At 38.0% G+C, this 26,890-nt stretch overlaps 1 protein-coding gene across 4 annotated transcripts in view; it reads left to right on the forward strand.

The window, feature by feature from the left end:
- The first annotated feature begins 6,383 nt into the window (after positions 1–6,383).
- Positions 6,384–26,890, forward strand: part of TDRD3 (tudor domain containing 3) — a 184,473-nt gene continuing 163,966 nt past the window's right edge. For 3 of the 4 annotated variants that reach the window (XM_037038694.1, XM_037038696.1, XM_037038697.1), the window contains exon 1: positions 7,196–7,298. In XM_037038694.1, coding sequence (XP_036894589.1) covers positions 7,258–7,298 — 41 coding nt within the window. In that variant the 5' untranslated portion in view covers positions 7,196–7,257. Of the gene's footprint in view, positions 7,299–26,890 lie in introns of all 4 variants that reach the window. The other variant, XM_037038695.1, reaches the window with a different exon arrangement.

A 26,890-nucleotide genomic window follows, 5' to 3' on the forward strand; every position in this document is an offset into this window, starting at 1 on the left:
TCATTGGTTATGTTTTGATTATATTAACAATAGAACAATAAACTCTAGAAAGTAAAAGTACATTATTATTGTCATATATACAACAGTGATACAACTTACTTTTTAAAAGTATTTAAAATGTATAAATAATAATAGAAAAACATCCATATTCTTGCTACTCAGTGAACAATAACTAATATATTGTCATCGTTGTTTCTATATTTTAAAAGGAAATAAACTTCACTGATAAAGCAAATGATCCTCTTTGGCAATTACCCTCAGGTCCATGACCTTTCTTCCCCACTCCAACTACCACTCAACTACCATATCTACTTTCATACCTCTACATACATCTGTTCTCCTCTACAATCCAGACTTAAATAAATATACCTGAGCTATCCAGTGAGTATGTAGACACTAACCAATGTGGTTATTTACATTTAAATTAATTAAAATAAAAATTTAAAAATCAGTTCCTCCATTGAAATAGCCACATTCCGAGTGCTTGGTAGCCAAATATGGTTAGTGGCTAGTATAGTGCATGGTCAGATATTGAACATTCCCCTCATTGCAGAGAGCTCCGTTGGATGTCTCAACGATTGCAGTGTGTGTATGTGTGTGCTTTAATGTGGCATTTCATTGTTGGGTTGCACTCAACTAATATATAGAGAGATTCAGTGTATTTCTTTGAACTGTCATAGGGTATTCTATTTTATAAATACACCGTGTTATTTCCTCCCTATTTCTCCCTAACTGGACATTGGAGTTGCTTTTTTTCTTCGACTAGAAACAATGCTTCAGTGAACATCTTTCTCTAGAATAAACATTGAAAAATGGAAATGTTCTATCATATGGTATCCCTCTTATCTATTTATCAGTTGATGAACATTTGGATTATTCTCACTATTTGGTAAGTGTTGCAGACCGTTCTGCCTGGTTTTAGGAATTGTATCTCTACTCCTTGTGGCTAAGGGCGAGAGATGACCTCTGGAATGCTAGCCCCAAGAGACAAAGCTTGTCTCTGGTAGCAAATGCTGCCTCAGTTTCCTCTCCCTGCCCCCAAAGCTTGGTCAGAAGTCAATGACGGATAAGACCCCTCAGAGGAGGGGCAACCTAAGCCAGACTCGATCACTTGATCACTTGGGAGGCCTTTATGGAAGGACTAGGGGGCTGCAACAAAAAGGGAGCAATGGACTCTAGCCCCCGCACCCCCTCCCTCCCTCCCCCGGCTTTGACATAGCCTGAGTCCCCATATTCTCTGGGAGAAGGGCCTCCTGGCTCTAATCCACTTAAGCTTGAATACCTGATGGGGAAGGGTGCAGCTCCTTGCCTTGCTAGAGTGTGTCCTGGGGAAGAATCTGGCATCACAAAGACTTCCTGATAAACCTGTGAAATCTGCTCTGCTAAGAGTGTTTTCATTCGTATGTTAAGGGTTCGAGCAAGAAACCCTAAAACCGTTCCTGACAGACTCTGACTCACAGTAAGCCCTCAGATTTCTTTGAAATGTTATCTACTGTTTGATCCTTTCTGCCCTGTATTCCTGTGTATCACAACCCAATAAAAGGCCCTGGAGGAGGGGACTCAAGGCCTTTTTCTCTTTGGAGAAACTGGCCACTGCTGGCCTTTCTCTCCCCTGAGAAACTGGCCACTGCTCACTTCTCCTCCCCAGGCAGACCACATCATGTCTCAGTCATATTTACTCTCATTTGTGGCACTGGGGGGACTTGCGAGGAAAATTGCCTCCACAGGTAAGTATGAACCATGCTGTCATGAACATCCATGTGTTTTTGTGTGATCATGTTTCCATTTGTCTTAGGCATTACAGTTAGGACTAGAATTGAGTCCTATGGTAACTTTATGTTTAACTTTTTGAAGAACTACCAGACTATTTCCAAAGTAGTTGCATGACTTTATATCCTCTTTGGCTATTACGAAGGTTCTCATATCTCCATAATCTCACCACTTGTTATTGCCCATCTTTCTAACTCTATCAGTTCTACTAGGTATGAAATATCACATTGTGCTTTCGATTTACATTTCCCTAATGATTAAGGAGGTTGAGCACCTTTTTCATTTACTTATTGGCTATCTGTATATCTTTTTTGAAAAAATAGCTGTTCAAATGCTTTTCCCATTTATTAATTGGGTTGTTTTTTATTATTGAGTTGTAAGAGTTTTTGATAGGTACTCTCAATACAACCTCTATTTTCATCCATTCAGTTTAAGTTGTCTTTTCACTGTCTTAATGGTGTCCTTTGATGCACAAGTTTTAAATTTTGATAGTCAAGTGTATCTTTTCATTTAAAAAAATTTTTTGATTGTGCTTGAATGTCATATCTACTGCCAAATCCAGTGTCATGATTTACTTACACATTTTCATACAGATGTATTGTATGAAATTTAAATTTTACATTTAAATTTATAATCAATTTTGAGCATTTTGTATATGATGTGATGAAGTGCTCCAACTTTATTCTTCTGTATGTGGCTATCCAGTTGTCCCAGTAGCATTTGTTGAAAAAACTATTTCCCTTCCTTTTTATTAAAATATTTTATTTTTATTTTTAGAGGCGGGGAAGGGAGGCAGAAAGAGAGGGAGAGAATCATCAATACCATTGAAATATCAATCTGTTGCTTCTCACACACCCTCAACTGGGGAACCTGACCCACAACCCAGGTGTGTGCCCTAATGGGAACTGAACCGGCAACCTTTTGGTTCACAGGCTGGTATTCAATGCCCTGAGCCACATAAGCCTGGGCTCTTTTCCCTTTTTTCAAAACAGAGAATATTTTTGCCTGTTTCCGGCTTCTAGCACATTTCCTGATGGGCCCAGTTCTTCTGGGTGCCTTGGTATTGGCTTATCTAAGTCATTTTCAGGTTATTTTGTATTTTCTGGAATGTAAATGGCCTAAAGAAAAAACTATTGTGCCTCAGAGATACTAAGTACTTTTAAAATGTCATACGTTGTTGTGTTTTCTATTTTTACTTACTCATATTCTTTTATCCTTCTTTAGTCTGAGAACCTTTTCTTTCACTGAAGTGATAGGGGCAAAAAAGAGGTGAATGGATTCCCAGTCTCTCTTGTGTTAATTTAAACCATTGACTACAAATAAATTGAACTCTGCCTTTTTGCCTTTTTGTACCTAAGGCTCTTTTGTCATTTTAGTAGTTCCCCCAACTTTCAGCTTTACATTTTGTTTAAATCAATAATGCATCTCGTTAAAAATGGAGATCCACTTTTTTATCTAGTCTGCTGTTACCATTTTTCAAAGGCACTAACTTATCTATACAGAACAAAGGAGCTCTGTGTGGAAAAAGCCCATTGTTAATATAATGACAATGGCTTGTGCAACATTGATGTAACCAGGTAGCCAAGGACAGTAGACTAGAATGTGCCTGTGTGAACAATGACAACTTCACTGTACTAGTCAGTGGGGGTGATAGACATCATTGAGTGAGCACCTATACTGTGTGGTCGTCACATTCAAAATGAGTGAGTAGAGCAAAGAATCTGCATGGAATTTTGTGTAAGCTTGAATATTCCACTGTGCAAACTATTTGGATGATTCAAAAGGCCACAGCTATGGGCAACTGGTGATTGGCAGCTTCATCACCACAACCTGCCTGCTCATGTACCACCTCTCATGCAGAGTTTTTATTGCAAAACATCCAGGTGACTCAGCCCCACCCACTATAGCCCAGATTTGGTGCCCTGCAACTTCTGGCTTTTCACAAAAGTAAAATCACCTTCGAAAGGGAAGAGATTTCAGACTGCCAATGAGATTCAGGAAAATATGATGGGGCAGCTGACGGCGATTGGAAGAACTGTGCGAGGTCCCAAAGTGTCTAATTTGAAGGGGACTGAGGCATCATTGTCCTTTGTACAGTGTTTCTTGGTATCTTGTATCTTCTTCAGTAAATGTCTATTTTCATATTACATGGCTGGAAACTTTCTGGACAGATCTTATAATTCCAATAAAACTTTTTGATGTGAAAGAAATTGGTATAACCCATACATTTCTCCTTAAGTTTTTATTTAGAACAATTTCAAACTTAGAAAAAAATATGTATGATGACCACTTATAGCCTTGAATGAAATTCACCCTCTTTTAACATTTCACCACATTTACCTTCTTTCCCTCTTTCATACATATACATACGGGAGGGCTAAAGTAGGTTTACAGGTGTATGTGAAACAAAGTTTATTCTTGTGTCATTTATTAGTTATTATATTATTTTCCATACAACTTTAAACCTCCTTTTGCCTACCCTGTATATACATGTATATTTATTTGTGCAAATATATCTACCTATATGGGTGTACATATCCACAGACACATTCTGAATCATTTGAAAATAAGTTGTAGATACCACAACTCTTCAGCCACAAATATTTTGGCATAAAATTTTCAGGATTAAGGACCATACCATGTCTCTTTAAGATCAAGGATTGCATTTTGTTGTCATACCTCTTGGGTCTCTGGAAGAATTCTACTTTTCTTAAAAAAATTACAATGGCTTATCTAAACAGTCCAGTCCAACTTTCTTGTACAATATACCATCACACTCTGGATTTATCTCTTCACGTTTAATCCTTTAAATTCATGCTTACATCTAGTTCAGGGCTTTTTAATCTTGGCATGATTTATACATTGGGCCAAATAATTCTTTGTCGTGGAGAGGTCATCCTGTGCATTTTCTGATGTTTAGTGGCATCCCCAGCCTCTATCCATTAGATACAGTACCAACCGTCTCCGCCCCCACCTCCCTACCTGTCCCCCTCTCCATTATGACAAACAAAAATGTCTCCAGACATTGTCATGCCCAGGAGAGTAGAGGAGTGTAAAGGAGCAAAGTGGGGATCTACCCCCTGGTTGGGAACCACAGGTTAGAATCCTGATTAAAATCAAGTTAAACAATTTTGGTAAGAATAGTTCTTAGATGACATATATTTCTAATTGCATAACACTGGAAAGCATATAATATCAGATTGTCCCATTATTAGCAATTGTAACTTTGGTCACTTGTGTAAGCAGTGACTTATTTAAAGTAATGGTACATTTTCTATTTTATAAGTTATGGTTTGACACCTTGAGAACAAGTGAAGATCCTTTATTTCCACAATCTTTCACTTAGTGGCTTTCAGCATTCTCTGATGAACTTTGCCTGAGTTGTTTGTGATTGATTTGGAAAATAGTGATTTTTCTAATTCTATTAGTTGTTCTACACTTAATCTCTAGTATTCTTGTGAAAAATTTTCATTCTTCCTCCTATTTTAGTGGCACTCTACACTCGTAAGCTTTACCCAGTTAATTATTGTAATTATTCTTTTTGATGCCCATATTGTCCCAAATTTCTCCAGTGGAAACCCTCAACTCATTCTTTAAAGAATATCTTATATTAAGCAAGAGAATTTTAGTGTTTTGCGGAGCATTTTAAGTACCCCACAATGGTAATTTCTTATTGTATTACACTTACTGTATACACATATTACATATGTGAATAAATATGTGAAGGCTTCACATTTAATCAGTGAAGATGTCTGATGATTAGAACCTATCATTTTCATAGTTAACATGTTACATTAATCTCAAAATGCAAATAATTGGTAAGAGAAGATTCTATTCCACGTTCGATAAAAACTATTAGCAATTTAATTTTGAGTTATCTATTTACTTTAGAATGGGAAATCATTTCCTGACTTCTGGATATTATGACTGGTGCCCATGAATTGAAATATACCTGTAGCATATACATAACATTTTACATATATTGTATGCGACTGCAAGTTGAAGGGAATACGACAAGGTTACTCCTGTTTCTAAAAGTGTTTGGGACGTATTACAATGGCATTCGAAGTCTGGAAAACATCGCGATTTTACAACTATGACTTCTGGGAAGCCCGGATGGGAAGCCCAGTTAAAATCACAAATATCTGTATTAAGTAATTTTAGCTCCCTCTCGGACAATTAGCGCCTTTCTTTCTGTAACAGTCAATTATATCCTCCCCAGTCTCAGGAGTGGCTCTGCCTAGTTTCGAAATCCGCTTTAAATCTGTTTAACATGATGGCTTCAAATAAGGCCTTCGCGGTGGTAGGATTTAAGTTCTTAACAGCCTCACCCTGGGACTTGTCAGCGAGGACAGTGACACCTGAACCTTTTTCTTGGGCGCGGGTGAAAGACGGTAGTGGGCGGAGCAGATTTTTAGAGAGAGGCTCCCAGAGCCACGTGCTTCCTGATTGGCTAACGTGGGTCTCAGCTGCCCAATCACACTAGAGCGTGCCGTTTCCCGCCGCCGCGCGCATGCCCACTTGGGGACCCGCCCTTGCGCTTCAGCCCGCGTAAGAGCCTAAGGTTATCGCAAATGGTAGGCGGTAGCCAGGTTTGGTGTTCTTCTGTCAACGTTAGAGGGCCGCACTGGGAGAGGGTAGGGCCCAGTGGGACAGCGACAAGAAAAAACGAGTACTGACTCAACTGCTCGATTTTTCCACATTTCTTAAATGCTGGTTTTCTTGGGTTGACCATTCACTTTCTTTGTGGTGCCTGCCTTGGACTAATTGCTTTGCCTGTGGGGACAGGAAAAAAAGTCGACTGCGTTCTTTGCGTCCAGGCAGACAGAAAAGCAGGATGAATGGAATGAGTGCTTATAAGAAAGTAAACTTTTTTCCTACGCAGAATGGGCTTGGGAAATGTTTTCCTTTGAATCTTACGGCATGAAACATGGCCTTATAAGCGCGGTACTGCAAGAGCTCCCTCGAGTCCATCTCGATGCTAGCGTTACCCTGCTCTCTCTGGGCCGATCATTCCGGTTAGCGCAGGAATCGCGGACGTTACTCTGCTCTACACAGAACCTCCCCAACTAGTTTCCAAGGTGTGCAACTCAGAAAAGTGACCCAGGACAAGAGACAGGCAAGCCTTTGGTGGAGAGGCAAAAATCTCGTGGTCCTTGGTAACAAACCGGCCTCCTACTTCCCGGCCTCATCCTGTCCCTGGCTGATTACCGCCTCGGCGCGCCGCAGTCACCCAGGCCAACACCGTGCCAGCCTCTCCAGCCGCTCGGAAAACTCGGCGTGCGGAACCCGCACGCGGAAGCACCGGCCGCACTGAGCATGCCCAGTTGTAGTGTCGACCAGAGGAGTTTTTTTTTTTTTTTTTTTCTTTCTTTTCTTTATTTTTCTTCCTTTCTTCCTTCCCTTTTTTTTTTTTTGGTCTAAAGTAGGAAGCCGGCCCCCCACCCCCACCCCAGCCCCCCACCACCCCCAGCCTAAGCAGCTGCCATGGCTGAAGTGCTCCTCACGGCGTTGTCCCAGGCGGGTTGGTAAGTGGTGAGTCCCGCCGGCCGCCGGCGCGGACCTGGGCCCCGGGGCGGGTTGGGGTTGGAGGCGGTGGGGTACGCGTCTGGGTGGGCGGAGGCCGCGGGCCCCCGGCCTCTCCCCAGGCCCTCTGGCCCGGCTCCGCCCCCGGCGCCACGCGGTGCTGTGTCCCCCAGCTTCTCTCGGGGTGGCGGCGCGGCCTGGACCCCAGGTGGCCCGGGCCCCGGGTGGCCGGTGGATCGGGTGAAGCCGGGGGACCACGGGCAGGGCCGCTCAGGCCCAGGCCTGAGCCGGCCCGCCCGGAACGACCTGCAGAGCCGTTCGCGCCTCTACCGGGTGGGGGAGTTGCTGTGGCGGGACGAGGGGCTGAGAAGGCTAGAGAATCTAGTGCAGCGGAGCCGCGGGATCGCTGCCGAAGCCCGCGGGCCCGCAGGAAGTTGAGGGTGGTGGAGAGTGCAGCCTTTGCTGCTGCCCGGGTGGCGCTTTGTATTTCTAAGTACAGTACTGACGGGTGTGAAGCTGAGCTTTGAGGCGCTCTCATACAACTTCTGAAGCTAAGAATGATCGTCCTGTCAACGCGTGTGGGTGCTCTGTGGAACTTTTCTTGAAGGACGGAGATGTTCTGCTGTTTAAAGACATCTCATGCCAAGGTTTTTAGGATCTGAAAGCAATACAACACTAAACGAAATTAAGCAGTTTCTGGAACTGCGGCCATTACAGTTGTAAACATCCAATTTCGTTCAGTAACGCTTTTCCAGGCCTGCACATGCAGTCTGAGATGAAGGGTGGGGAGGCAGATGATTTGCCTGCTCTATAGAAGTTCAAAATCTTCGCGAAAAGAGGAGAGAGGGAGATATTAAAAAGTTTAAGTACAAAAACAGGGAAAATAGTGGTAAATATTCCAGTATTTTCATACCGAGGAGCAGACAGAGGTGCAATGGAATTGGAGGGAAGGAGAGTTAATTTCCTAGGGAAGTGGGATGGGGCACGAAAGTGGAAAATGCTTACGGGTTTGCAGAACTGACATCAGATTCACATGCTTCGTGGAAATGGTAGGGTGTCCAATGAAGATTAAGGCCAGAAAGTTTGAGTCCAGATTATGGAGGCTGCAGGTACCTAAAAGATGTGAATTTGATATTGTGAATAAAGTTTTTGATTAGAGTGATATTAGTAACACCTGTGTTTGGAAGCAGCCGCTCCTGGCTGTACAGGCACCCGTTTTTCCAGGTGGAGACAGACACAGCTGTTAAGTAATTTTCCAAAAGTGACATTGCTAGAAAGTGGTGGAACTGAATGACCACAGGAGGACCATTTCCAAATGGTGCTTTTAGCTATTATGTGTTATTGTTCCTACATTTTTGGGGGTAGAACACCATTAGCATGAAAAACTGTAAAGTTAAAAAATCACCTTGTTCAGTTTTATTTTTGTTCTTTTAACTGCAATCTCTTACTTCAGTTTCTTTACCTCACAGAGTTGTCTTGGAGAATCTTGGGTCACTCTTCCATTTGAGTTGTTCCCCATTTTTCATTAGATTGAGACTTAGTTCTTCAAACTAGTTTTATAATTTTATTTACAAACTTAGCCTTTTGCTGCTTCCCAGCAGGACCTCACCTCCTTTAGAAAAGCTAATCTCATTACTTTGGTTCCAAACACAAACTACCGTATTTTGCCAAGTATAATGCACACCCACATTTTGGCCCAAACTTTCAGGAAAAAAATCTTTTGTTTAAAATTTTTAATTCAATTATTCATTTAGTTATATTTAGAAACAAAACTGATTATCATATTCCACGGTGTTATTTTGCATATGGATATCGTTATTGCTTTCTAGAGTTACACTTTTAACACGTAAGCATAAGTAAAAGAATTAAAAACATTTATATAGATACAGAATTAACACTACCCATGTATAATGTGCACCCCTATTTTCCCCTCAAAAATTTGGGTGAGAAAGTGTGCATTATACACGGCAAAATACAGGTAAATTGTTCTCTTTGGATACCTTAAGAGTGGGGAAATACATCTTATTTTTCTGTTTATCCATAGTCCGAGAGAGCACAGTACATTGTAGGTTTTCAGTAAAGTGTGATACAGTCGACCTTGGAATATCCCTGTCAATCAGGAGTTCTGTAGCCAAGGTCTCTAACAAAGCCTAGATAGAGTTCCCCCCTTTGTTATTTTGTTATAAATCCCCAGCACTGTTATATTGTAACATTTGCCACTATGTATTACACATTATTACTTTACATGTTTTACTTTCATCGAACTGTCTTGCTTTTATGTGACTTTGACTCATAAAGAGAGGAATAATCTTTGGGTCTGATGAAACTATCTTTCTAGGAGTTGGAGAATGTCATTTACCTTCTGATGGGTCTTGAACAGACTAGACTTGTACTAAAGAAGAGGAGGCACCCCCAGGCTTTTGGGTGGATTGTATTGTAGTAGATCTTATATTTAAGTAGAGACTTACTACATTAAAATAGAGAATCTCAAAAGTTTAGGCCAGGAAGAGCACTAGAAGGAGAATTTCTGACCATAGAGCAGCTGGGACCAACTCATTCCAGTTCTGACATTCTGAGTTTCCCCTAACTCTTGAAATTCTCTATTATTGTCATTGACAAAACCATTTTTCTTTGTGCTCTGTCTACTCACTTTACTCCTTGTAGGACCTGAAAAGAAATAGGCACTAAAACACCTAAACTATTATTAAGTCTGTTCGATCGGTTTCACCTAGAATAGTAGGTTAGGGAAGTACTTAGTGTTGAAAGCTTGTTTCTGAAAAAGTGATCTTCAGGGAGTAGAGGTGATGCATATATACCAATCTATTATTCCAGGTTGTTACTTTTGAGTACATTCCCCCCTTAAGTTTTTAATCTTTGTTAGAACCCCACAAAAATCAACATTTAAAAGCATAACTCCAATAGTAGCCACCTTAACAGATGAGATATATGAGGTCTGTCCAGAAAGTATCAAGCCATGCAGTGTGAAAAATAAAGGCATTTGTTGAAGAAGATACAAGATACAAGAAATATTATACACAGGACAGTGATGTCTCAGTTCCCTTCAAATTAGATACCTTGGGACCTCACACAGTTCCCGTTGCCAGCAGCTGCCTTATTGTATTTTCCTGAATCTCTCATTGATAGTCGGATCTCTTCCCTTTCAAAGGGATTTTAGTTTTGGGAAAAGCCAGAAGTTGCATGGCACCAAATCTGGGCTGTAGGGGGCTGAGTTACCTGGTGTTTTTGCCAAAAACTCTGCATAAGAGGTGATGCATGAGTGGGCAGGTTGTGGTGATGAAGCTGCCAATTGCCAGTTGCCCATAGCTGTGGCCTTTGGAATCATCTGAGTCATTTCTGCAGAGGAATGTTTAAAGCAGAATTTGATGCAGATTTGTTTGCTCTACTTGCTCAGTCATTTTGAATGTGACAGCCGCACAGGACACTCACTCAATGCTGTCAACTGTCCCCTGACTAGTATAGTGGAGTTGTCATTGTTCACACATGCACACTCTAGTCCACTTTCCTTGGCTGCCAAGTTTCATCTATATCTTGGAAACCATTCTCATTATATTAACAATGGCTGGACTTTTCCCAGACAGACACACACACACACACACACACACACACAAACACACACATATACACATTCTTTAAGTTTAATCAGCAAAACCTAATGCTTTCTGTGCTGCTGGCCACTTATAAAATATATATAAATTATATATATGGCATTAATTTTGATGATTTGAACTTGAAGTTCCTAAGGACTTCTACAGTATGGTGGTTATGTTTAAATAATGCACTAAATGCTATATTGGTTTTTGTAACCAATTTTGTAACTAGTGCCTAATTATATATGTGGAATAACTTCACTGATGTGACTTGTTTGTCTGGATAACAGGTTTACTTCACTTTCTGCTTTTCTTGTTTTTCTCTTTGGAGATTTCCCTTAAGAGGCAATTGTATAGTTATACTAACCTTTTGAGTCTTTAGCATTTTAGTTTTTAGAAATACCAACCTTTAAAACTTGAAAAAAATAGAATCCATTGAAGAACAAAAATTCAACCAAGTTAATTGAAAGATCTAATTGATTCAACTGAATGATTCATGAATCAGACAGCATCCCATCCAATAAAGAGAAACGTGCTCTGAGGAGGGAGAGACTGAAACTGCAATTAGAATAGGTAGCAAGTCTTGATGGGGCTTACCACATTAACTGCATTGAGGGTCTGTTTCTTTTTAACAAAAGATATAAAGGGAACATAATCAGCTGTGTTTGTGTTTTTGAAAAGATATTTTCCATAAAATTAATGATTGTACAGCTAAGTCCCTTAATGTGCAGATGAGGAAACTGAAGCATTGACAATGCTTCAGTGTATTGACAATACACTGAGTATATTGACAATTTGCTCAGAGTTGTAAGTGGCAGAACCAAGAATAGAACCTAAAGGTCCAGAATAAACATTCAGTGCTCATTTTCACCATGTTGTGGCGACCTCTTCTAATTTAAATTATTGATCAAAAAACAGCACATTTTAAAACTGAAAACTGGATTTTGAAGCAATTTGTGATATGTAAATTTACTTTCTTATTTGGGAAAGCTAAGGTCTTATTTTGTGGAGTGAGGTTATCGGGCTCAGGGAAACTTTTACCTTTTAGTGGCTCACCTACTTGTTCATTAAGTTCATTTGAAAACCTCGTTAATTTTTTGAAATCCAAGAATATCTGAAAATGTAACACACTATATTGTGTATTTTCCCTTTATCCAGTAGTTTTGAGTTGAAGACATGAAAGGTAGCTTTAGAAATAGGGTGTTTCCATTTTATTCTGAAAGAGTGTATTTCCTTAGAAACTATAGGTTTCTAACATCCAAGGTTTACCCAGATTGTGCTCAGGGGTGTTTGTTTTGTTTTTGTTTTTGGTGGAGAGGGCGGGGTCTAAGGGGAAAGGGAGAGTGAACACAAAGGTCTTCTTACCTTGCCCACTTTGAGTTTCATCTTCCCTGTTGGGTTGTCTTTCTTGGATTATTGGTGCTGCCACCATAGTGATGTCCTCTGGCCCAAGTATGTACCAAACTGCACTCCCTTTGCTTTATCTTTGAACCACTGAGAAAGGCTATACCACTTATAAGGGTCTTTATCAAAATTTAGTGCTAGAGGAGAACAGCTGTGGGATAGATAAAATAAGATGCACAATGGCAGTATGGATTAAAAAATGATCATTGTTCTCTTGTTTTGAGGGGCCTGCCCTGTTATTCTTCATGTTGCCTTGACATAGCTACTCCAAAGAAGTGGAAAATCTTCAGGACATTTTGTTGGAATTTCCTATTCCTGGCTTTTGACCGGTACACAGATGGGAGTTTTTTGTCTCATCCCATCACGCAGAAGCTTCCTCCCAAGTACATTAATGATCAAGACCAAAAAAAATCAGATTCTGTTCTGTATTCTACCCCTGTGTCATTTTTGTTTGTTTAGCTTCAGTTTTCTGAGAGACACACCTGTTCCCCAGAAGACTGCTAGTGAATGATCTCAACCTTCAAATAAGAAACAACCTTTGCAGTATCATTAATGTAACTACTATACCTTCAGATAATACACTCCTGGTAACAGTTATACAATAAGAGTTTATGCAAAAGGTATTTCAGTGTAACTCTGAAGCATAGGTGTATTTGTAATGTTGGTAGTTCTTTATAGGGTTGTATATATTGAGTACAGGATTTTTTAATATCTAGAATTATAAAATACTTTATCATTACTGCTTTGATAGAAATGTACCCTTGGAACACTCTTTTTTGAAAAGATCAGAACCATTAAAACACTTTTTGGATGAAACCAAATAATAGGTCATGCTGAAGAACACTAAATGAAATCAGTTGCTTTATACTTGGTTTTCGGGGGAGCTTATTGGGGACATCCTTCTATTTTGAAATATTTCTTGTTTCTTTAATGAGCATTTGTAATTATCTCTTTGGTTTATATTGTTTGTGCAGTTATAATGTTTAAGGGTAAAAAGGCTTCTTGACCTATCTCAAAATATGTTATGTATTGCCTGGCTGCTTCTATAGATACTATAAACTTCTAAAAGTGACTGGATAGTCTGTTAAACTTTGCAGGTTTTCAGATTTTAAGGTGCCATTTGCAGTGATTTTATTTTTTTGGTGAATAACCTATAAATCTAGTTCAACTTCCTATAGACTCGACTGACAGCCTGAAGCATAAGGGGTATAAAAAGAAACTTGCTACCTCAGCAAGTTTAAAGTAATCTCCTCTCACATAGCACAGCATTTGCTAAATCAAGTAAAAATTGCATAGTAACATTTCAAGAATCATAAAAACACAGTAAATTACTTTTTCGGCTTATGTTTTCTCCTTTTGAAAATAGAATATGGGCATTTTGACTTACCATGTTATAGTTAAGTCCCATCTCTGTAGAAATTCTGACTTTTTGAAAGGTGTAGGATTTAGAAGTAGCTGAAGAACACTTTACCTCCAGATAATTTTTAGAAGAAACAGACTGCATCAATACAAACATTTTTATGTAAAATTGAGAAACATTGAGAAGTCAGGATGACAAAGAAAAGCAGAGAAGGGGAGCAACGATGTGTTGTGATAATCCAAAGTATTGACAGAGGTGTCAAAGATAATGATGGCAGAAAAGAAGCACTTTGACAATGTAGAGAACAAGGAAAGAACTACGTTTTACTTCAGAGCTGGCCAGAGCTTTATAAAAAATGTACCTTGGTATTGTAACCCTGTAACACCCACTCAGTGGGTGTGACTCTGAGCACATGGGAGCACTTCCCACACGTATTATGTTTTACAGCTCTTGGGGACAAATAGCTGCCCTTATCCTTCATCTCGCTGGGCGCGTCATAGCTATCTAGCAAGACACCTTGATACAACAAGCAGTTTCTTTAGTACAGTGCTACTGAAAGTATAATAATCTTTATAACAATAGTCAATTATAATGTAGAGGAATATGTAACCCTATAGAATAATGTCTACTGAAATACACATAGTAAGTATATATTTCTCTTAACAACAAACAAACACTGTGTTTGTTGTTGGGATGATATATAAGACAGGCAGAATTTAAACATGTCATACACTGGTATTTTATATGTGGAGTCTTGAAGGCAGTTGACTCAGACCTGGGAAGTCTGGGAGGCTTTCCAAAGGTAATGATATATAAGCAGAATATGTTGAATATGCCATCTCATTATATGGTATCTGGTCTTTGGGGGGAAAAAACAAGACAGATGCATTGGTGCAGTCATTCAACAAATAACTATTGAATGTCTTGTTTCGGCAGGCAGTTTCTTCAGTACAACTGGATGTAGTCTTATGGGAGGGGAAAGTCATTAATTACATATTTAAACATATTGCATCTGTAAGATACACTAGAGAGGAGAAGGGACACTATTATTTAAGAACTTATAAAAAGGAAAACTTGATGACTTTATAATGGTCAGAGAATGCTTCCCTGAGATCTGAAGGAGAGTGGGAACTAAATAACCTAAGTAAGAGGAAAGCAGCACATGCAAGCATCATGTAAAGGTCATACAAAGATCTGATGGACCAGGATGGGAGGAGGGCAGGACAAAAAGGCAGTGTTACGAGATGGGTTAGGAGGTACTCAGGAGCTAGATCATGTACCTTGGGCTTTGAAGACCATCGTAAGTTTGTTTTTATTCTGAAGGTAATAGAAATAATTGAGAAGTTTTATTAGGGAATGGGAGAGTTGAAGTTGGGTTGACATCGTAGTTAACTTTTGAGGTATAATTGCATTGAAGAAAATGGATTGGAGGTGGGCAGGAGTAGACGGGTGGTGTGGGTGATGGTTGTGATGGAGAGCTGTAGATCGAACTGAGATATTTAGGAGGTAGATGGACAATAGATGTTTTGCTGGAGTGGATGTGGGAATGAGAGAAAAGGAAGTGTCAAAGGGCTGGCTTCTGGGTTTTTGGCTTGTATAACTGAATGGGTTAGATAGGGACTATTAGAATGGGGCCACATTTTTGAGGGATGGATCGTGAATTCAAGTTGGACATTATCTGAGCATGAGGTGCCTTTGAGTTACCTAAAATAAGATCCAGTTAGGCATTAGAAAATACTAATCTTGCACTCAAGAAGAGAAGACTGGGGATACAAATACGGAGTCATCTGCATATAGCTATGATTGAAGCAGTGCATGGATGAGATCAGTTAAGGCTGTACTGTCCAGTTTGTTAGATGTTAGGCCTATGTGAACACTTGAAATGTATCTAGTCGAAATTTAGATGTGCCGTAAAATGTGAAATACGCACTGAGTTTGGAAGACTTAGTACAAAAAGGGAATGTAAATATCTCTCATTAATTTTATACTGTTACATATTGAAATAATACTTTCAATATATTGTAGTAAAATATATTATTAATTTGACCTTTTTTTCCTTTACCTTTTAAAATCTGGCTACTACAAAGCTTAATATGTGGCTTGTATTATGTTTCTATTAGACAGCATTGATCTGTGACCTGGATCTGTGACCAAGCTTCGGGTAAGAGTAGTAAGTAAGGTTCAGCCTCTGGGAATTTCAGCGATTTTAAGGAGCTGCTAGAGAGGGGAAAGAAGCTTTATGAAAACCATGAATTTTTCTAAAATGGACATACCTTAAAGAGTTCTGTGATGAGATTATTTGATTAGGTTGGTGTTAGTTTGTTGACTTGCTGATATTAGAGATTCAGAGCCATTTTCAAACATTCTTCATAAATTTAGATGATTGAAGATTCATTGTTTTGATTCCTCCAAATTCCCCCCAAACTCCTCTAAATATAAAATGCATTAGCATCTTTTCAGAAGACACTCTTTCATGGATATAAAGGGAAGATGTTAAGGAAAATCCTTCTTATTTTACTTAATTCTAAACAGAACCTTGAAAAGTTTGAAAATTAATTAAGGCAGATATTGCACAATAAAATACATAATGTGAAACATTAAACATAGATATTGATGGAAGATTTGCTAAATAAAGCTAGCATTTGATAATGGATTGAAATTGATTCAGTTTATCTTTTGTTTTGGGAGAGAAATAGGTGTGTATGCAAGATTAAGTGTCCAAAAAGTTGATAGGTAATCATGAAAAGTTAATAATATCAGTCTTCCTTTTGCCATAAATATGTCCTAATTTTGGATCCAGAAATAAGTGAATATATGGTTTTCCTGGTTAGTTAAAATAGTTTGATACCTTATTATTTTGTAAGTTTCTCTAAGGCAAAGATCAAGTCTTTTCATTTTTATCATATTCCTGGCATTTAGACGGGTGGGAGGTGCACAGCAGACACTCAAAGTTTGTGGAACAAATATTAGTGTCATCTTAATCAGTATCTTTCATTTTAGTGTTTTTATACTCTCAAGGAACATGAAACTTGTTCAAGCTTTTCGTAGAGTAGAAATTTATTTCTGAAATGAATGTTGTGAAGTTAAAAGTCTTTATGAAAGGTGTAATCTGTATAGATATGTAGGAAATAACCTGTTGCACAAAGCTTTCTTTATTAATTGATGTTATCTTCTAATAGAATACAGACTCATGCACTCATCAGTATATATTTATATTTAGTTAGATGTAAATTTTCTTTTTCTTTTTTAGATGTAAGTTTTCATAAAATTTCTTTGCTTGGAACAACTGTTTCTGTAGGGACTTGAAGTGTTCTCTTAAAGCAATGTTAATAGAAACTATTTTGAAAAGTTTGTTAGATTAGTGTGTTCTGTTTCCTAATTATTTTTGTTCACATTTGATATTTTAAACTATGTGAAATTTCTACTTTTCTCTTTGGTGCTTCAGAATTGCTTGTTTTCTCAGAGGCCCCTAGTCAGCTCAGAGTCCCTGGTTAGGAAGGCATTAAGATGATGTAATTGTAATTCATTCCAAGACCTTTGATGAAGCAAAATAAAGCAGGTCATTAGGAGCTTTGCAGTGTAGTAAGCATAGATATGGTTTCAGTACACTGGGGCTACCTGAGGACCCTGCCAAGTGCAGGTTGCTTTTTTGTTAACTTTCAATTATGAACATCAAAAAATTGACCATGTGTGTATTACTAGTTCAGACAAAAAGCAAGTGAAATAGACTCCTCCTCAGTGTCCTTCCTTAGTTCACCATGATCAGAATGGCAGGTATTAGTGATCCTTTCTGCTTGAGCTAAGAATGTAAGTTGATATGCAGGGCTTCTACTCCTAGGGGTTTGCCATGAACTTTTTTGTCCAGGCTGCCTGATAATTCCCTCTCTCTGTTCCACTCTTAATTTGTGAGTTACAGTGATATTTCTCCAAGATTGTGTTGACTTGACTTCTTTCCTCAGCCATGCTTCATGGGAGGGGTGGGGTAAGGTCCATAAACCAGATCCCTACAGGGTCTTATTTGACTGCCATATTTTGAAGTTTTACAGTATTAGGCTGTACTTTTTTTTTATTTTATTGCTGCTGATAGATTTTTTGACTACTTTTTGTGGTTGTGCTTATTTTTTTTGTTTTTATTATTTTTCTTGTTCATCTAATTAGTTACATATCCATCACAAATCATTATAAGCGTATATTAATTAGGTGTTTCTTTGACAATTAAAATTGATAAATAGTGAAAGTATTTTTATACATGTATTAAAAACATGATTACTATAGCAATACCATAAAATTCCAGCGCCCACTTTGTGTCTGTATTTACATCACTATTGATGCAAACTGACCACCCACAATAGCATTTATTTGTTGGTAAACATATCTGACTGCTCTTTGCTACACAAGGACACCTACCATTGTACTCATTAATTTTTTAAACCAATTAAAAGACAAGATTTCTTTTGCAAGAATAGTTCACAGTTGGAACACGTCTACATATAATTAGATGTAGTTTCTTAACTAATTGAAAGTTTAAAAAGAGATTTTGATATAACATCATAAAAAACATGGTCCAGTGTTGTGGTATAAACTTGAATGGGTACAGGGTAATGAGAAAGGACTTAATGTTTAAATGGTACATGACAGAAATCATGGTGTGCATACTGAAGTCTGATTATCTTTCAATGGCAATTGGGCCTTAAAACTTTTACCAGTTTATGCTTATGTGAACAAGCATTTATGTTGATATTATTTTAACTAAAATTCAAGAACTGGCCCAACATAAATTCTAATATTTAAAAAACTACTCTGTGTTAGTTAGATTGAAGGCTAGGCTGATGTACGAAACAGAGACCCTATGTAATGGTGAGCTAAAGAACATAGGCTTATTTTCCATCCGTCACAAAACAACCCAGAGTGGTGGTGAATTCTACTTTGTGCTGTCATTTAGGGACCCAGTACCTTTCCTCTTACTGCTTTGTTGTCCTTAACCCCTGCTACTCTAACCGTGGTCCTCAGACCAGCGGCATGAGCATCCTGGTAGCTTGTTAGTAGTGTAGAGGCTCAGTTTCCACCGCAGGCCTACAAAATCAGCATCTTTATTTTAACAAGATCCTCCCAGTGACTTCTTTGCACATTAAAGTTCAGAAGGCATACTCTGGGGCATTGCCATTGTCTTCACAAATCTGGTTAGATTGTCACAGTTGTAGTAGGGTAGCCGCTTCATTTGGATTTCAGCCAGTAGGCAAAGGAAGGACAGTCAGTGCCCAAGGTGCAGGCCTCATATCCCTGGTTTCCAAGAACTTAGCCTCACATCTACCTGAAAAGAAAACTGAGAAATGTTTTCTAGCTCAGTGATTCTCAAAGTGTCAGTTTTTAAAATTTCTAATTTTTTACAGATGGAAACTTATAAACTGTAAAATCTTACAGTAATGTGAGATTGCTCTGAAAGTTTCTAAATGCTTACCTAGGTTTCTGTGCTTGTTCCATCATGGAATAATAGCAGAGTTTGAGGACTGGCAGTGATTGAGCCATGGATAGCCCCTGAGGTAGTTCTGTTCTCCCTGGACACACTTTGAAATTTCTACTCGGTGATACTGTTCAAATTATGCCAGAGTTGCATGAATTGGTAACAACGAATGAGGCACCTTTTTTTTTTTATTTTTGGCTTTTTATACTTTTGGATATAATTTGCTTTTAATATTTGACTTTAAAAATGATATTTAGTGATAATCTTATGTTTGTAAAAGACTTCTCTTTTATTCTTTTCTTCTCTTTCTCTAACATATAATTAGAGGAAGAAAGCTTGCAAAGCCTTCTTTCCCTAATTATATGTTATTCAATAATAATAAGTAGTATGTATAATTTATTATATTTGCTTATGACAGGGGATTGCTAACCCTGGTTTAATTGTGTCAGTGATAACCTAGTATGGCACCTGAACTTTCTATAAGATCATACTTTCTATAAGATCATACTTTCAGTTATGAACTAAAATTCGTTTACAGTTGGTGTTATGAGACTTATCTGTGCCATTGCCATACTGGAAAACATTGTTTGACATAGTTCACAGTATTCCTGTCTGAACATGTTTTCATGGAAGACAAAATTGAATTAGACTGTGCTTGCTCTTTTAAAATGTTTTATGTTATCACAATAATTTTCATGTATAAATTGAATTGTTGATAGTTATTGGTAATGCTTTAAGCAAAAGGTATTTTAAAAATATATGATCACAGATTTCTGTATATCTGACATATACTTTCAAAGTGGAAAATAGGCTAATAATTGACGGATTTTTAAAAAATTATTTATTTATTTTTAGAGAGAGGGGAATGGAAGGAGAAAGAGAGGGAGAGAAACATCAGTGTGTGGTTGTCTCTCGTGCACCCCGTCCTGGGGGCTTGACTTGGCCCACAATCCAGGCATGTGCCCTGACTGGGAATCAGGTTCCAGGGCTGGTGCTCAATCCACTGAGCCACAACAGCCAGGGCTGACTGATTTTTTTTGTTGTATTCAATGTGTGTGTTGTTGTTTTGGTCTACCTGATATTAACCCACACCACCAATTTCTTTCTTCTTCTTCTTTTTTTTTTTGCCTAAGTTCCCAGTATATATGAACTAACAGGTCAGCATTGTGCAAATATTGCCAGAGAACAGACTTGCAAGCTTGAATCAATTTGTATTTGAAACAGTAGTTAATAAATTATGTGATTTTGAAGTTAAAATGTTATATTAGAATTATTAGTTAATTAGAACTACATCACTCAATTGGATTGTCATGAAGAATTACTGAGAAAATGAAAATATTTATGAAAACCCCATTATGTACCCTCAATTCTGGTTAGATTTTCACTTGCTTCTTAAGAAGCAATATGGTAGGTGGTTAAGAGAATGGGTTCTGAAGTCCAATTCTCTTGAGCCAGGGTCACTTGAACATATTAACTGCTCACTGCCTTACTTTACTCATTTGTTAAATGGTGCTGATTGTAACACCTAACCCATATTATAATTGTGAGGATTAATGAGTTAATACAGTCCAAGTGCTTAAAACACTGCTTGTTATCTGAGTGCCCAGTAAAAACTAGCAGTTCTTCCTATTGTATGTTAAGACTAGACTTTCATAATTTATTGTTGTTGATCAATAAATTCATGTGATTTTACTCAACCCATGGATTGAGTAAAACCCATGGATTTCTGATGGAGAAATCCATGGGTTTTACTTTTGGAAAAAGTTGTTGTCACTTACCTATTTTAGAATACCTTATACATATTGTTTCTAAAAGGGTTACTTTGATAAAGACAAAATCTTTATATCATATGAATTTCGAATCTTGTAATAAAGTATATCTTACCAATTGGTAATCTTATTAATGTCTCAAGGTAAAGATAAATGATACCAATAGAATATTTATTTCATATAATATTAATTATTTCACTTGGAATTAAAAAATACATTTGAGAGAGGGAACTATTACTATTTAGTCTCATATGGAAGTGAATTTAGTAAGTCTCAGAAACAGAAGGCTGGTAATTTCAGTCTTGTTGAGATGTTTCATTGTTACTAAGTGTCTGACTTTGTTTTTTGGTAAATAAAAATTTTTCTTAAGGAATATCGGGTAATCCTCCTCAAAAATTAAGTATTTGAGGCCAATTATGTAATATGTAAATTTCTAGGACAGTATAAAATTTTTTAAAGATTAAATACATTTTTTGAGAGAGAGATCTTTAGTCTAATTTTTAAAGAAGGAAAGATTGTATATAGCTTTACCTTAAGTAAGGTATCGTCAATCTATGGCCGGTGGGCCAAATCTGGACCCCTCCTTGTTTTTGTGAATAAAGTTTTATGGGAACTCAGCCAATCCATGCTTTTGTGCATGGGGCAGAGTTGAGTAGTTGTGACAGACATCCTATGGATGGAAAAACCTATAATTTTTACTATCTGGCCCTTTCCAGAAAATGTTTGCTGATTTCTGCTTTGATCAGTTAGTGAAATACATTTATCAGTTCGTTATCACTTAGAATACACTGAGGTTGGAATGAGTACTCCATGCTACTTGTCCAATATTTGTCAAAAATATTTCTTCAAAACCACTATAATCCTTTTTCTTATACTTATTTCATAATGATTAATATGAATGGAGCTGCCTCACAGATTAGTAAATCCCAACTATTTGGTAGGAATGTGCCAGTACTTGCAATGGGGCTTTCTGTCAAATCCAGAATTGTCAGGTGTTTTTGAGATGGTCTACTGATTTTAATAGAACTTTTCCATTATGTCCTAGAGCAGATAGAAATCCTTCATTGCTTTCAGCTGAGAATTTCTATCACACCTGGACAACTTTTGAATTTTATAGAAAAGCTAGACCACAGATAGTTTCTTTTTATTTTTAAAATCAAATCAGTACTGCTTAAGGGAAGGCAACCAAGTAAATGTGAGGTTGAAAATCCTGTTAAAACATATCAATCCTGAGTAAAATACAGAAGTTTGTCTTTGGATAACATAGTGCCAATCATATTTTAATTAACCCAATTTGTCTGTAACAAGCTGATTTTGGATAAGAAATTGAACTTATGTAAAATATAACTTCATGCCTTGGTTTGACAAAGGTTCACAAGGTTTTGTAACAGTGTTCAGGTGACTAGGCTAAAAAACTCCAGTGTTTCCATTTGTGTTGCCTTACCCATTTGTATTTTTCCTTTTTGGATATGTGTCCTCAGATTTGTAGAATTTACCAGTCTTACCATGTGGAGATTCATGTTCCCTGGGATCTAGTGCACACTTTTCACTTTTGACATTCTGATTATAGAAATTGGCATTACTGTTTCATCAGAACTTTCACACGTCATCTAACCGCATTGGTGTACTGGGGCTACAACTAACAGTGATAACAAGGAAACTTATATTTGACAAATGTAAGCAATAGTAGGCAAATGCCATTATTGAGAAAAATCAGGCCCTGAATTTTAGATAAATTAAACAGACTAATGCAATTTTTATAGCTCATCCATACACTGAAAAAAATAAAATAATTTTGAAGAGTACATTAGTTTTTCTGTAAAAGTTATGATGTATTTAACATATGAAACTGTGAGATGTATGCAAAAAAAAAACTGCTGCTTTCCCCCCCAAATGGCCAAACTTTGTATGTGTGCCTTGATGTACCATGACACTGCTTACCAAGATCCACTGACAGTTTTAAATCAGGGACATGAAATGATCAAACTTGTCGAGTTTACAAAGATCACTCTGGCTTTTATTTCAAGGATGGGTTAAGAGATCAATACCCAGGCAGGGACAATTTGAAGAAAGCCATTCTTAGCCCTGGCCAGAGTGGCTCATTTGGTTGGAGCATCACCTGTAAACTGAAGGGTCACAGTTCAATTCCTGGTCAGGACACATGCCTAGGTTTCAGGTACCCTGGTTGGGGCACATACAAGGGGCTACTGATCAATATTCCTCTCACCCACCAATGTTTCTCTCCCTTTTTCTCCCTCCCTTCCTCTCTCTAAAATCAATAAACATGTCCTTGGGTGAGGATAAAAAAAAAAGAAAAACATTTTTTAGAGGCAGACATCAATTAATGATGAAAGGGAAATTGAAAAGGAGAACTTCGATATGCTCTCAGTGACCTTATCCTCCCCACCCCATTTAAACGTAAAAGCAGTTAATACTGTTTAATCTGTTAGTGCTGGTGATTTCTTGGTGTTGTTTGCTTAAGAGTTTATAAGTTTGCTGGGTGTTTCAAAGATTGTGCTTTGTAAGTCAGTAAAGTAAATGGTGACTTAAAATTTAACATGCTGTGATACGAAATTATAGCAAAAATGAGCTACTTATTTCACTGACTCCTTTCAAAAATAAGGCGTTTTTAAGTGTAAGGATTTTTAAGGTAATATGAGGAAGTCTTCATAAAATAGTTTTACATCTAGATGTCTGAAGAGTAGCAGGAGCATTATTTTTTTTAACTAGTGAAAATTTAAGAACATATTTACAAAAAAGCCGAGATTACTGTCAGATGGGAGCACTTGCTTTCACTTTTCCTATGATTGGGTTGATGTGAACAACTACGAATTTCATTCTTATTTTAGTTCCATTTCCAAGCCAGGATGTGAATGAAGCTATATATAAAGCATTTATTGAATAACTAGATATTTATTAAGCAAGTCATTTTTCTCCAAGATCTGAGTTTCCTTTTTAAGAATATATTTTGTGTGCCTTTTCTGGTATTTTTCTTTGGTTTGAAACTTGTAGTTTTAATGTTGAGCACACGCATGATTATGTTTATATGTAGAATTCTTTGCACCAGTCTTTATATTACAGGGTGGGGCAAGAGTAGGTTTAGAGTGTAAGTACACAAAACAGTCTATTCTTATATTATTACTTATTAATTATTCTATTATTTTCTATATGAACAAATATAAACCTCGTTGTGCCCCACCCTGTAATTTCTGCTTCTTCATCTATACCTACCATTCCCTCTGCAGCGTGGCTTGTGCTTCTTCCACACTACTGTGATGCTTTTGCTGAATTTACCACCACCGTCTTCCCAGTGAGACACATTTCAGGCTTTCTCTTATTGACCTCTTTGCTACATTAGATAGTATTGGTTAGTCTATTCTTGAAATTCACTCATCTTTGTTTCCTTTGACACTGCAGAATTCTTGTTCTCTTCATCTATTTCTGATTATCCATTTTCTGTCTTTTTATGGTATTTTTATCCCACCCTTCACTGCCTTTTCTTACCTTCCCTGTTGGTACTACCAAAGATCTGTTTTTGTTCCCCTGTCTCATTCTTCTTACTTTAACTGGTCTATCTTATTTGATTTTGTTTCTTTATGCTGATGATTCTTAAATCTACCTATGCTTGTATTTCAAAATGCAACCTTGTGTATGAAACACTTGGTGTACAATTTAAATTTTAGGTATCACAGAGACACCTGAAACTTCCCATACTTCTAACTGTGTTTCTCTTCCCCAGTGTCCCAAATTCTTCTCATTATGCTCTGTCTTGGTTTGTGGTCCACTCCTCTCCCCAGTCATATTAGAGTCATTTTTGAGTCTTATCACTCTCACTATGTATTTATTGCCATTTTATTGTTCATATATTGACCTGTTCCTCCTCCTCCTCTACCCTGTAACATTTTATGTAATACTGATTTGATGGTGATAAACTCCTTTAGCATTTTCTTGTCCTGGAAGGTCTTCATGTCTTTTGATTCTGAATGACAGCTTTGCTGGGTGGAGTAATACTGGTTGTAGGTCCCTGCTTTTCCTTACTTTAAATATTTCTTGCTGATCTCTTCTGGCCTGCAAAGGTTCTTTTGAGAAACCTGCTGATAGTCTTATGGGAGCACCCTTGTAGGTAAGTAACTGCTTTTCTCTTGCTGCTTTTAAGATTCTTTCTTTGTTGTTAATTTTTTTGCATTTTAATTTTGATGTGTCTTGTTGCGGGCCTCCTTGGGTTCATGTTGTTTGGGATTCTGCTTTCTGGACTTGTAATTCTATTTCTTTCAACAGGTTAGGGAAGTTATTCATCATTACTTTTTAAAATAGGCTTTCAATTTCTTGCTCTTTCTCTTCTTCTTCTGATGCCACCATGATGCAAATGTTTGTACACTTAAAAGTTATCCCAGAGCTCCTTACACTGTGTCTCACTTTTTTGAATTTTTTCTTCTTTTCTGTTAGCATATCCTTTTTTTCTGACTGATTCTTTTTTAAAAATATATTTTATTGATTATGCCATTACAGTTGTCCCATTTCCCCCCTTCATTCCACTACACCCTGAACAACCCCTCCCCCACCATCCCCCTCCTTTTAGTTTATGTCCATGTGTCACAAGTTCTTTAGCTTCTACATTTCCCATACTATTCTTGCCCTCCCCTCTGTCTATTTTCTACCTACCATCTATGCTACTTATTCTCTGTACCTTCTCTCCCCTTCTCCTACTCCCTTATTGGTAACCCTCCATGTGATCTCCATTTCTGTGGCTCCAATCCTGTTCTAGCTGTCTGCTTAGTTTGCTTTTGTTTTAGGTGTGGTTGTTAATAACTGTGAGTTTGCTGTCCTTTTACTGTTAATATTTTTTATCTTCTTTTTCTTAGATAAGTCCCTTTAACATTTCATATAATAAGGGCTTGGTGATGATGAACTCCTTGAACTTGACCTTATCTGAGAAGCACTTTATCTGTCCTTCCATTCTAAATGAAAGCTTTGCTGGATAGAGCAATCCTGGATGTAGGTCTTTGGATTTCATGACTTGGAATACTTCTTTCCAGCCCCTTCTTGCCTGGAAGGTCTCTTTTGAGAAATCAGCTGACAGTCTGATGGGAGCTCCTTTGTAGGTGACTGTCCCCTTATCCCTTGCTGCTTCTAGGATTCTCTCCTTCATTTTGGTCTTGGCTAATGTAATGATGATGTGCCTTGGTGTGTTCCTTCTTGGGTCCAGCTTCTTTGGGACTCTCTGAGCTTCCTGGATTTCCTGGAAGTCTATTTCCTTTGCCAGATTGGGGAAGTTCTCTTTTATTATTCAGATAATTTTTCCACTTGTTGCTGTTCCTCTTCCTCTTCTGATACCCCTATAATTCAATGTTGGAACATTTAAAGATGTCCTGGACGTCCCTAAGCCTCTCCTCATTTTTTTGAATTCTTGTTTCTTCACTCTGTTCTGTTTGGCTGTTTCTTTCTTCCTTCTGGTTCACTCCACTGATTTGAGTCCTAGTTTTCTTTCCATCACTGTTGGTTCCCTGTGCATTTTCCTTCATTTCACTTAGTGTGGCCTTCATTTTTTCATCTAATTGTCAACCAAAGTCAACCAGTTCTGTGAGTGTCCTGATCACCAGTGTTTTGAACTGTGCATCTGATAGGTTGGCTATCTCTTGGTTGCTTAGAAGTATTGGCTCTGGTGTTCACCAGGGTGGGGTGACCTAGTTGCTGGGTTGTGATGCTGTATGTAGGGGTGGTGTCAGAGGGGGGCAATGGTGTTTTTTTCTGCTCTCTCTCATTTTTCAGTCCCCTCTGCTGCTTCCTGCAAGCAAATTGGGCCCTTCTGGTGTTGCTTCCCGGATGTGTGAGCTTTTGTACCCTCCAGAACCCTGTGGGTCTCCCCAACAAACTCTCTGTGAGCCTGGAAGCCTCTCCAGGCACCTCAACCCCCGAAAGTTTTTCCAGTTCATGCTTTTAGGCTTTAATTCCCAGCGCTGCTGCCCTGGTTTATGTGGTCTGTCTCACTGTT

The sequence above is a fragment of the Sturnira hondurensis genome, unplaced genomic scaffold (genome assembly GCF_014824575.4).
Source record: "Sturnira hondurensis isolate 20B ecotype Veracruz unplaced genomic scaffold, ASM1482457v3 Scaffold0024805, whole genome shotgun sequence".
NCBI classification, from domain to species: Eukaryota; Metazoa; Chordata; class Mammalia; order Chiroptera; family Phyllostomidae; genus Sturnira; species Sturnira hondurensis.